Source organism: Sapajus apella, unplaced genomic scaffold (assembly GCF_009761245.1).
Source record: "Sapajus apella isolate SASKATOON/1434 unplaced genomic scaffold, GSC_monkey_1.0 scaffold11, whole genome shotgun sequence".
NCBI classification, from domain to species: Eukaryota; Metazoa; Chordata; class Mammalia; order Primates; family Cebidae; genus Sapajus; species Sapajus apella.
In genome coordinates this window covers 27,220,662-27,234,063 of record NW_022436951.1, presented here as the reverse complement: position 1 = coordinate 27,234,063, position 13,402 = coordinate 27,220,662, and the positions used below count along the sequence as shown (strand labels likewise).

Here is a 13,402-nt window from a genome sequence, read left to right as displayed (position 1 = left end):
ACACACACACACACACACACACACACACACACACACACACACACACAGTGTTAGCAGAAATCTATTTAAATTACTTATAATAGTGATCCATAGAGTAAACACAATTAGTCTGGAAATTATTGGTCTTTAGGGAAGTACTAACAGTTCAACAGTAGATTATTTCAAAAAGGTGGCCAAGAGATCAGGGTGTGCAAGAAAGGAAAAATGTATGGAAAAGTTCATAGAATAGAAATGAGGCCGGGTGTGGCAGCTCACGCTTGTAATCCCAGCACTTTGGGAGGCCAAGGCAGGTGGATCATCTGAGGTCAGGAGTTCGAGATCAACCTGGCCAACATGGAGAAACCCTATCTCTATTAAAATACAAAAATTAGCCAGGCGTGGTGGCAGGCGCCCATAATTCCAGCTACTTGAAAGGCTGAGGCAGGAGAATCATTTGAACCCAGGAGGAGGAGGCTGCAGTGAGCCAAGATCATGTCATTGTACTCCAGTCTACATGACAGGAGCAAAGCTCCATCTCAAAAAAACAAGCAAATGAAAAGAGAATTTGGAAGGATGTGCAGAGATACAGTCTAACCTCCTCTATGAAGAAATCATTCTCCCAAATCCCTGATTGTAGAACTTAGTCTAATTTACAAATCATAGGAATTCAATCTAATTTTCCACTAAAATTCATGCTTTATCCTTGGTGGAAGAAGAAAGGAGAGAAAGTCAGAGCTGAGTACCAGGGCTCAGAGAATTGGACCCAACAGAAAGTGGGATATGGGCCTTCTTCTCAGACCACGTGGAAAGGTAGCTGAATCAACTTCCTGGTTCTAAGTGCGGGGAAGTGACCTGTGAATGGCAGCCCTGCATGGTAACAACAGAGGATTAGAAGAACATCTCAGAATAATTCCTAAGAGCCCTCTCTCTAAAACAGAGTGACAGACTGATACTGTTAGGGCATGCAGAGGGCACCCAGCCAAGTGCACAGGACCCTAGGACATGCCCAAATGTACCAGGTGTGACTTTACGGTCATCTCACACGCATGCTCTTTAAAAATACAGGTCAAAATCGCAACACTAAATTTAAATTCTTACAACCCATATTGTAGCAAGAGTATACATAGTTTTAATACAGGGAGTTTCCTTTTCTCATTCATTTAGCAAATACTTATTGAGGTCCCTATGTGATGTGATGTAACAGTGCTGCCAAAACCAAGTCGAATGCAGAGTGTACTGCACAGTGAATGAATATAAATCACTCATCAGCTACACACGCCAGAAGGGGACTCTGAGGAGCTTGGATTGACACACAGACCATATTTACCTGAGCTATGACATCTGAGATTGAGGCACATCCCACCAGGAAACTGTACTTGTGTTTTAAGAGAATGCCAGCATGGGTCCATGCCTGCCAGAAAAAAAGAATTTGGCATGAGACATACCTTTAGGATTATGCTGTTTCTGGTCACCGTGATTTTCCAGGCATTCCTGAAGTACACTTTATTCCCCCTTAGAGCCTTAGCAGCACAGGTCTGATAAATCTTTGGTTGATAAAATCACTGTAATTTGATCTGGTGGCTAGCTCTACGTTAGAGTTTTCAGTGGAGTGAATGAGTGCACCAACGTATTTATTCAGTACCAATTGTATGCAGACTAGTGCGTCATTAGGTTTGTATACCTGGCAAGAAAGCTGAAGGAATACCAAGAGTGGAGGAAACATTATTTCTCTCTCTCAAGCATCTCGATCCCAAAGCAGCGTCCTTCCCACGTGACCCATGTCATAACGAGGGCTCTCATTTGGGTCTGAGTTATTACAGTCTTTACGGGTGTTCTCTGAGTGATTAGGGTCTACTGTTTTCTTGCCTTCAAGTTTGGGCAGGATCTGATCTGACGCTCTGGGAAATGAGGAAGGTGCTACGAGAGGAGCAGATGAAAAGCCTGGGGAACACCAGGAGGTTTCAAGTTCATGACAGGTTCTGTTTAAGGATTATTCTTCATACCTTCAAGGCTGATTTGGACTGACACAGAAATGACATTTTATCTGAGCTAAGCACAATGAGACAAGCAGGGGCTATCCTCCGGGTCCATGTCAAGACTTTGCAGAGCAACAGCTACTTCCCTGACCATCTGCAGATCATGGCTGCGGGCTGGCTTTGTTGTCTGAAAGCCGGCAGGATGATAAGCTTTCTGGCTTAAATATTCTCTCTCCAACCAATATATCAAGGCCATGCTGCCAGGGGTGAGTGGGTGGGGAGGGAGGATACGATCTGGTCCTTATAAATGTTCATGATTTTCATTTTTATTAGCCATCTCTTGCTGTTATACCATGGTCTTTGGGGGAACTTATAGAAGAAACATGGAAGAAAAGGGTACCAATTACAAATGTCCTGGTGTTATATTTGATTTCAGAGACTCTCATATGGCAAATAAATACAATTGAAGGGACGGGGAATACCAGGTCTTTAACAGTCTGCAACTCACTTTTACTAACAGTCCCGAGTTCCTGGAATTCACCTTGTAACTGTAATTCTTCTATATGTTTAGGTTCCCATTTCAAACACAGATGGGAGGACAGACCTGGGAGCAACAGCATGGACCTGTCCAGGAAGTTAGGCTTTGATTCTTCAGGGATGTCAGGAAGGCCACTTCCTTCAGTTCTCTAGCTGGGCTACCACCATGGGCTAGCTCAGGCACCAAGGGGAAGCCAGTTCTGCACTTACTTTATGCATCTAATTGCATACAAACTGGAGGTGGGGGTGGTAAAAAACTATACAGACAAACATATGTTTAAGTCTCCTTCCAAGAATAATTCAAAATGGAGCCAAAGGAAAGGGTTTACTTCCCAGCATTGGACCTTATTGGAAATATATATATATATACATATACATATATATATACGTGTGTGTGTGTGTATTTTGTGTGTATATACATATATGTGTGTATTTTTTTTTGCTAGGTCTCCTTTATATTTATAAGACAGCAGAAGATAATAAAAGCACTATTTAAGCACTCCTCAGTATCATGACAAAGAATTTATGGAAGTAGGCAGCTCTTAGCTAATGGGGCAAAGCTGGTTATTAAAATAATGAAACCCTAACAGAATGTTCAAGAGATTCTTACTCTAAAACTTTGGGTGTCTGTGCCATACAAGTGATAAGTTTATCAGAAAGTGATTCTGATCCTTTGATCCTGAGTATATCAGAAAAGAACTGTATATCTGCATCAACATTTTCAAAGGGGCTTTCCTGCCACCTGCCAGAAATTGTGGCAAAATGAAATAAATTGACAAGATGAACTGGTTAAAAGTCAACAGGCAGTTGGAACCTGGGTACTCCGCTGGTGGTATAGCTGCTATGAAAATCAGTGCGCTAATTCCTCAAAAAAATTAAAAATCAAATTTCCATATGATCCTGCAATTCCACTTCTGGGTATATGCCCCAAACAACAGTGAATGCCAAAAGAACAGGGACTCAGATATTTGCACACTCATGTTCACAGCAGCATTACCCACAAGAGCTCAAAGGCAGAAGCAACACAAGTGTCCATCAGCCGATGAACGGAAACACAAGATGTGGGCTAGACATCCACTGGAAAGTGACTCAGCCCTAACAAGGAAGGAAATTCTGGCACCTGCTACTACATGGATAAACCCTGAGGACATGCTCAGTGAAATAAGCCAGTCATGTATGGCTCAGTGAAATAAGCCAGTTTATGTTTGATTCCACTCTTTTGAGGTATCTCAAGTAGTCAAATCTGTAGAGTTACAAAGTAGAATGGAAGCTGCCCGGAGCTGGGGAGGGGGCCGAGGAGAGTTACTGTTTAATGAGGATAGAATCTCAGTTCTGCAAGATGAAGAGTTCTGAAGATTGCTTGCACAACAATGTGAATATACTTCATGCCATTAAACTGTACACACAAAAATAGCTAAAATGGTACATTTTACATTATGTATATTTTACCATCAGTTAAAAAAAAGAAAGCCAACGATCTTCTCTACGCACCATTGCATCCATGAAGGGAAAGGCGGCGAGGTACAGGAAGGCCCTTCGTGTCTTGCTCCCCACCGACTCGTCCACATGGTGCAGTTTATTGATAATGTAGTATCCTAAATCACTATAAGCTGCAAAGGGTCAAAAGACATATGTGGAAATGTCATATGTAAAAAGGATCTCTTTATATTCTTTTTATTTCAAAGGCTTAAAAACCATTTTAAATGTAGTATTTGTTCACCATAGATAAATGAGATAAGCAAATAGAAAAAAATCATCTGCAATCTCATCTCTCTACCCAGAGTGGGTCACAGCTAATGCTCTGGCTTCTAATCACCAAGTGCTTTTACGGTCATGTGTTTTAACATAAAAATGAGATTGCATTACACATTCTCTTTTGTAAACCACGAACATCTTTCCACGATATGTTTTTACATTTTATTTCATTAAATTCCCTTCAATGAACTGAATTTCTTTCTGGGAGTTTGCTTAGTATCAATGTGCCCAGTCTCCTATTGTTATACAGTTAGGTTGTTTCCATCATTTTCATATTACAAAAGAATGCTTGGCAGCTAGGTTTGAAGCTAAATGTTTACACATATTTTTAAGTATTTACTAAGAGAAAATTTTTAGATGTTAATATGTCTTTTCCATAAAACTTTAACCTAGCTTTTCCACACTTGCCAGTTCTTTTATTTCACTTTTTGGGAAGAGGGTGGCAACTTAGGGTATAGTCCTGCATGCTGGAAAATGACACCGGAGAGGTGCTTTTGTAGTCCTTCCAATATCAGAATTTGTTACCAGTGACCAGAACACAGTAGGCACTCAGCCAGTACAGGCTGAATGAATGCATATGTGTCAAATAGGAATAGGGAAGAAGGAGAAAGGCCTCCTAATGTGTTAGTCAGGGATCCTGACAGGTATTATTAGCAAAGGTTAAATAAAATATTGAGCTATTTTTCACCTCATTGATAGAGGTTTAGATTATATATAAAAATAATAGGCAAGGCATGGTGGCTCACGCCTGTAATCCCAGCACTTCAAGAGGCTGAGGCAGAAAGACGGCTTAGCCTAAGGGTTTGACAACAGCCTGGGAAATAAAGTGAGACTCTTTTTCTAGCAAAGTTTTTTAAAAATTAGCCAGGCATGGTGGTACACGCCTGTTGTCTCAGCTACTTGGGAGGCTGAGGCAGGAGAGCTGCTTGAGCCTGGGAGTTCAAGGGTACCGTGAGCTATGATTGCGCCACTGCACTCCACCCTGGGTGACAGAGTGAGATCCTGTCTTTATAAGAAAGAGAAGAGAAAAGAAACCTCTATCAATGAGGTGAAAAATAGCTCAATGTTTTATTTAACCTTTGCTAATAATATCTGTCAGGATTCCTGACAAGGGAGGGGAGGGGAGGGGAGAGGAGGAAAATCACAATCTTTGTGTTTTTCATAGTGTCTTACAAGTGCTCTAGCAGTAGGTGTGCCTACTGTTTTCATTCTCTTACAACTCTGGATATTAGTGTACTTAACCACCGAAGCTGCTCTGAAATCAGACTAGAGCCAGAGTACAGAAAGAGTCTCACTTTATGTGAAATAAGAATCCCCTGACATTTCAAAGCCTGGGGGACAACTTACCATGTTAATTAGTGAAAAGAGAGAACCCTTCACCCTTTGTCAGGATTAGTCTTGAATTATGAGAATTTTGGATTCAGTAAGGTCTTGGGGATGATATCCAGGATACTGAAATGTGCAAATGGGTAGAGGGGTAGAGGTGTGAGTAAGTGGTGTCACGGGGTGGGAGGCTGGAATGACTACGATCTTCAGAGAGTAAGGCGGGGCAGGTCAGGGAGAGTGCAGGAGGAAAGCTCCTAATCCTTCCAAGCAGGGTAGAGGTGAACAACCGAGGGTCAGCTGCCAGGTGAGTAAAGGTGCCGGGTGTGGTGGTAGCAGGGCCGTCAGAACCATTGAGGCATCAAGAAGAGAAATCCAAGACAGGGGATGTCACGTGGCAGAAAGAAGAGAGGCCTGGGAAGATGGCATTAGTTATAGCAAGGGACATGGGTGAGAGGAGGCAGCTGTGATGTCCCTGTCATTTGGATCAGAAAGCTGCACAGAGATGAAAAGTGGATTAGTGGAGGTTTCACTTGACCTGGGAAGGCAGGGAGGGAGAGCTCCTGTCTGATTTTGCGGCCAGGTGAGAATCGCATTCAGACATGAGCTAAGCTGGCTGGAACACAAAGCCAGAATGAAGATGTTGCTTAATCATACAAGTGGTCTACTTTGGGTGGTGAACTGTGGAAATTTTGTCTCAAAGTTTATTGTTACTGCTGCTGTTTATTTGCACATGTGTTTTCATTCAGTCAACAAATGTTCACTGTGCAGGGACCTGCAAGGAGACCATTTTGACCTTGCCCACATCACTGTCCCCACACCCGCCTCTCAGCTAAGCCACTGGCAATGGCAAAGGCAGCTGTGCCAGGCAAGCAGAGCAACTGACACAATGCCAAGTGCAAGAGCACAGGGCTGGCTAGGAATAGATTATGAGCTAAAACCCCCTGGTGAAGGTTACGGTCACTATACAACACCTGCTGAGGGGACTTGGCTGCTGTGGTTGAAGCTGGGAACTACGGAATTGGTGAAAGGGCAGTGTTATAAGCTAAACTATGTCCCTTCAAAATTCAGATGCTGAACTCCTAACCACTGGCATCTCAGATGTGACTTTATCTAGCAATGAGGTCATTGCAGGTATAACTGGTAAAGATGAGGTCATACTGGGTAGGGTGGGCTGTCAATCAGTGACTGATGTTCTTATAAAATGGACATTCAGATACATAGGTAGACACACACAGGGAGAACGCCACGTGAAGATAAAGGCAGAAACTGGGGTGACTCCTCTACAAGCCAAAGAATGCCAAAGATTACCAGTAAACCCCCAGAAGCTAGGGGAGAGGCCTGGAAGACAGTCTCCTTCATATCTTTCAAAAGGAGCCGGCCCTGTGACACCTTGACCTTGGACTTACAGCATCCAGAACTGTGAAAGGCCCAATTTCCGTTGCTTAAGCCACTGGGTTTTTGATGCTTTGTTACGGCAGCCCTAGAACACAGGTGCAAGTGGCTTCTGAGAAAGGGAGAGAGACTTATTTTCATGTTAAACTCTGGGGTGCCAGGAAGATCAGATGGGACATGTGAGTCTGCATGTAGTGCCCAGAAATACAGAGATCAATATACATAAGTTTCTCCCCGCTGAGAATGAAAAGAAACTCATCTGAAAAAGGTGAGCCCCTTGAATTATCAGGCCTAGAGATGCACTGAAATGTGACACTGTGTGACAGTGGTCATGCCTCACTCCCACCTTGAGCTAAATAACGACCTTGAAGCCACTTGCTGTGTGGGCTCTAGATGAACTGATGCTAAGTAGCCATAAAATGCCACATGCTGGACACCACAGTTCATGCCTACACCGTAAATCAATGAGTATCTCATCAAATGACTTCATGTCAGCCCATTCCTTGTCCCCTCTTGCCTATTTTTTTTTTTTTTTTGAGAGAGTCTTGCTCAGGCTGAAATGCAGTGATGCAATCTTAGCTCACGGCATCCTCCACCTCCTGGGTTCAAGCAATCTCCTGTCTCAGCCTCCCCAGTAGCTGGGATTACAGGTGTGTGCCACCACATCCAGCCAATTTTGTATTTTTAGTAGAGATGGGGTTTCACCATGTTGGCCAGGCTGGTCTTGAACTTCTGACCTCAGGTGATTCCACCTGCCTCAGCCTCCCAAAGTGCTGTGATTACAGGCGTGAGTCACCATTCCCAGCCCTTTTTGCCTTAAAAAACCTGCTTGTAACAAAGGCTGAAAGGAGCACTCTCCAAGGCCACTGGGAAGTGTGTCCCAGGTGGCAATCCTCAATCTTGGCCCAAAAAAACTCACTATATAATTTAAACTCAGTTTTTCTTAAATATGGCTACTTATTACAATAGCTTAATAGAAACATCAAAAACAGCGCCTTCATGCAGAGTAACCGGGGTAAACGGGTAATATTTATGGAGTCTAAGGACTGCTGGGGGGTTTGCCATACATTCTCCTGGGGATGGGCCCAGCCAGCTTCCTGGTTCTGTGAGGTTTCCCCAGCTCTTGCCTTCTTCAGCATCCAGGGCTCACCCTAGCTCCCTGGGTTTCTGAGTACTATGGGACCTACGAGGCTAGAGGCTGCCTTTGCTTCTTTTAACTTCTTTTTATTTCAGTCTCTTCCTCTTTCGCCTACTAGAGGAGACATTTGGAGGCCAAGGGAAGAAGCTTTTTCTCCCCGGTTTTTTTACTTCCTTCTACTCTTCCCCTACATGATAGAAGAGTTTGATGATAACCATAGAGGTTACTTCTACCCTGAGAGCTGTGAGTATAAAATCCCAACAACTGTTTTCACCCATTCTCTGGGCAACAACTCCCTCCCTCCCATGCCCCTGGGCTATTAACAGCTAGAGCAATGTGAGTGTGTGTGTGTGTGTGTGTGTGTGTGTGTATGGGGGGGTGTAATTTGTTTAAAGTGCTTTGCATAGAGTCCATAATTACCAGGCTAGCTGCCTTAGCAATATTTAGCAAACTTCAGCTTCTATAAACCACATTACCAAGACTGCTCTGTCAGCTTGTATTCCTTACAAAGAGCAGAACATTACAAAAAAAAATTAAAGTTTTTGAACAGATGTAAACAAATGTTATGACACTGTAACATCAAGAAGACACTGACTTGAGCTGTTTACAGGTGGACAGCTTTGACTCTCCCAAACAAGGGACACAGAGAGGGCCCTTCAGATCCACGGCTCCACTGACCTCAGCCAGCCAGGGCCACGGTCCCTTTCTGGAATCAGTGGTTCTCAAACCTGTTCATCCAGTAGTTGTTGCAAACCATAAAATGTTAATATTAACTGAAATAAGTCTACATACATACACTTTTTTCCACATCCAATGGGCAAATTTAAGAACCATTATTCTAATTCAAATTCCCAAGTTCTCAATGTTTACAAGTGTCACAGGTACTGTTATTGACCCACCGTGTCCAGCTTGTGAGGCTTTTCATGGGAGCAGGGAATTTCACCACTGTGCTTCTAGGGCATTATTTCCAAGGGATGTGTGTTTATATGGCTGTTAGGTCATATTTAAATCACTTCAATAAATATGTGTTGAGTGACTTGTATGCATCAGGTCCTACACACACTAACACAGCTGTAAAGGGGACAGTTTCCTGCATATGGACTGGGACGCAGACATATCATATTATCCATCTATAATCTATACTAGGCAACACTTGTCCAGTGTTGGGGATGGGAGGTGTAAATGTCACCTAGGTCTTGAAGAGATACCATAAACCCATGCACAAGGTAAGTAACGTAAATGTGAATTTTTAACTCAAGAACAGAAATTCTATCTCACTGGCATCAAGACTTGGTAGAGTGGGGTTCCTAATAATTTACTGCAGGAGATCTGTTTCTTTCTAGAGAACATTTCTTATTCATGTTTGAACTCTCAGGATCTAGCTCAGTGTGCTGATTGAATAAATGCTGAAATCTATAACTCTCAAAAGAAGTAACTGGGAGGCCGGGCGTGGTGGCTCATGGCTGTAATCCCAGCACTTTGGGAGGCTGAGGCGGGCGGATCACCTGAGGACAGGAGTTTGAGACCAGCCTGGCCAACAGGGTGAAACCTCATCTCTACTAAAAATATAAAAATTAGCCAGGCGTGGTGGCGGGCACCTGTAATTCCAGCTACTTGGGAGGCTGAGGCAGGAGAATAGCCTGAACCCGGGAGGTGGAGGTTGCAGTGAGCCGAGATCGCGCCACTGAACTCCAGCCTGGTTAAAGAGCGAGACTCTGTCTCAAAGAGAGAAGTGACTGGGACAGACTAGTGGCAAAAAGATCCCTGGGTCTTCCCTATATCCTCACTCTTTGTCACATGATTTTGCAGTTCCCACAGCAAACGTTAGGGTCTATTCCCCGCCTCTTGAATCTGGCCTGGCCTTTGATTTGTTTTGGTCAGCAGTGCATGGTGGGAGCGATGGTGGCCGGCTCTGATTCCTGACCACAGGGAGCCATCATGTGTGCTTCTGTCCCTTCACTTGCAATGTCACCACAGCTGTCTAAAAAAGCCCAGGCAATGCTAGTGGAGGATGAGAGGCTACATGGAGGAGAGCTCAGCTGTCCCAACAAAGGCCATCCAGGCTGGCCTGACGTTAGCTAACAGTCCCCCAGGAGCATGCCAAGGTCAGCAGAGCCACCTCCTGACCCTCAGCGGGCCACAGAGGCATGAGCTCAGCCAAGTTCCAAAGATCCACCCAGTCAACCTGTGGTCTTGTGAACAAAAATAAATGCTTGTGTTTTGAGCCGCTGAGGATGGGGGTGAATTTTACATCAAAATAAATTGTGAAACTATACTGACACTATCTGTTCACTCCTAGCACACTTATTGGTTTAAATTATGGCAAATTTTACTAATTCACCCTTTACAGAGCTGGTTAATAACCCATGAATAATGGAAAAGTTTGAAAAGAGAAGTCTGGCACACAGAGCTGGTCTAGAAATGACTCCAGTGGCTTGCTGGAGGGGCACAGGATCCTGCTGGTTTGTTCCCCTGAATTCTGCTGACTACCCAGGTGGCTTCAGAACACGGCAAGTGATTTACCGGTTACTGTTAAGAATAAACGTGTAAGGAAAGTTAAAATCCACAGCAGTGGTTTCGACATCTTTGTGAATTAGGAGGTTAGGCAATACTAATTTCTATGCATGTGAAATTAATTTGGACCCAAATGGAACCAAATGCAAGGTCAGCATGCTGTCCTCCATGCACAGCAACCACTAGCCTAAATGAAGGTGTGCAGGTGGCAAACCCTGGGCTCCGTACTTTTGGTTTTTGTTTTGTAACTTAATCTAGCAGGAAGATGCAGTTTTTAAAAATGGTGTCTCATAGATGGGTCCATGACAGAAGTCATGGCTATAGTTAAGCTAAAAAAGAGATACTTGCAGCTGCTCAACAAAGGTCAAGAAATACTTCCAAGGCTCCTGCAGTTTGGGTATCCTGAGCCGGGCTATGGGTGTGCATAGAATGGACAGTAACTCTTGTCCAGTGAATGATCTAGGCTTCAACTCTGTCAATCCAATACAATTCCAAGTGTCTGCTCAATGGGCTCATTGCACAAGGTTTGGCTGGGTGGGAGAAGTTATTGGGCACATTCTCTGGGGCCATCTTTCCCTCCCAATCTCCATCAAGCATTCCCAGGTAAGTGTCTGAGCGGTCAGTGGAATCTATCCCAGCCTAGTCTGGGGAAACGCATTACCGAGCGCCAAGGTCTCAAAGATGGGAGAATGCCTAGCTCACTAGTGGGGTCCAGAAAGAAAACAAACAAACACACAAACAAAAAACAGGAAAAAAAAAAAGAAATACAAGGAAAAAATTCCTTAACTACAGTAAATCTAATGAAAAGGAACTAGAAAAAGGTTCTTTCCTTTATTGGGGCAAACCCAATGAATGAGGGATGACAGTACAAAAGAGATTTTAATTTTAGTGCTCTCTGACCTGACCTTATCTCAGTCATCCTACTGTGACCCATCAACCGATGCACCGAGAGGACACTGGGTTAGTGATAGCAAGAAGCTACACTTGAACTGATTTTTTCAGAGCTGGCAATGGCCACATTTGAAATCCCTTCTACGTGAAGAAGACGCTCCAGGGATTGGTAAATTATTAGTAAATACTGAAAAGTATGAAGTGTCGAAGTTCATCCAGACAAGGGAAAAAAAGTCTAAGAGACCATCACGTTGGGATCATTTTAGATGGCTATAGCAAAATATTCACTATAGAGCACAGGGTAAATTCTTGACTCCATTTTGTATCAAAAATAAGGAAAAATTAGACAGCGTTGTGCTGGCTGGGTGTGGTGGTTCATGCCTGTAATCCCAGCACTTTGGGAGGTGCAGGCAGGCAGGTCGCTTGAACTCAGGAATTGAAGATGAGCCTGGGCAACATGGCAACCCTATCTTTACAAAAAATACAAAAATTAGCCAGATGTGGTGGCATGCACCTGTAGTCCAAGCTGAGGTGGAGAACTGATTAAATCCAGGAGTTCAAGGTTGCAGTGAGCTGTGATCACACTACTGCACTCTTGGCCTGGGCAACAGAGCAAAATTCTGTCTCAAAAACAAAGAAGCAAACAAACAAAAGAAAAGGCGGCACTGAAATGCAACTCATCCTTCAGAGATGGTTAAGAAATGACTCAATCCATGAGGCCTGTCCCAACCCCCCCCAAAAATAATCTCTTTCTGCTCTATGCTCTCACATGTCAAAAATAAATGCCTTTGAAAAATCAGGGCCAGGCGTGGTGGCTCATGCCTGTAATCCAAGCACTTTGGAGGCCAAGGTGGGTGGCTCACCTGAGGTCAGGAGTTCAAGACCAGCCTGACCAACATGGTGAAACCGCGTCTTAAAAAGAAAAAGAAAAAAGAAAAATCAGAAGAACTTGCTAAAAGGAAATAAATTCATTAATGTGATGGGAAACTAGCACTTAAAGAAATGTTGAAGGCAATTCAACTACTTTTGTCTGCGCAAAGGAATAGAGAGAAATTAGTTTAAACCTAGATGTATCTGCTTTATATTCCCACTCTTTGAATTCAGCATGATGAATTTATAATACAAGGCTTTCTGTACTTACTGTAGGCCCCACTCAGGAGCTGTACATGTAGGGAAAATATGCTCATTTCAATATCAGCCCAAGCAAATATAACTAGGAAGACTGCTTGAAATCATACAATGGCTTTTCAAGTCAAATATACTGGAGTATTTCCTTTTCTGTTTCATCTATGTCAGTGTTCCCCTGTCACACACATAGTTATCCAGGATCCGACTGCTGAAGTAGAAATGTAAGTAGCTGTTTCCAGCATTACTAGGAAGCGAAAATGGGTGTAAGCATCCAATAGAGGTGATGCATAAAGTAGACACTGACATTGGAAGGGAAATGTTCAATGATGTGGGAAAGTGGTGGTAAGAATGCGGGGTGGATGGAGAGACAGCAACATCCCATCACGGAGCTTGTGGTCACGATTATGGGAAAAAAAATGGGCAAGATATGGATATAGGAAAAGCTGACATGACTACTAAAACCGGAAGGAAGCAGAAAGGTGAGCAAGGTGCCTGATGTAGCAGATGGCAGAGGCAAGAGAGCGGCTAAAGACTTAGGCAGAAAATGGCAAGGGGGCCAACACACTAGAAAAGGGTGCGTCATGAAAATCTGATTTTCAAATGTTCAAAAGAAATTGATATGTGCTTTCGTAGCAACTGTGGAGAGCATCTGTTTGGTGGATGGAAAAATGACGTGATTATAAAAGTATAAAAACAAAATGATTATTAAATATACATGAGATATAGAACCATTTTGGTTTAAATTTAAAATTTTATAATTCTATTT

General features: G+C 43.3%; 1 protein-coding gene across 1 annotated transcript in view; it reads right to left on the bottom strand.

Moving 5' to 3' along the window:
• ANKH (ANKH inorganic pyrophosphate transport regulator) overlaps positions 1-13,402 on the bottom strand; it is a 165,093-nt gene that overhangs the window by 51,960 nt on the left and 99,731 nt on the right. The window contains exons 3-4 of the mRNA XM_032279076.1: positions 3,984-4,102; positions 1,307-1,390 (exon numbers count right to left, since the gene is read on the bottom strand). Coding sequence (XP_032134967.1) covers positions 1,307-1,390; positions 3,984-4,102 — 203 coding nt within the window. The remainder of the gene's footprint in view (positions 1-1,306; positions 1,391-3,983; positions 4,103-13,402) is intronic.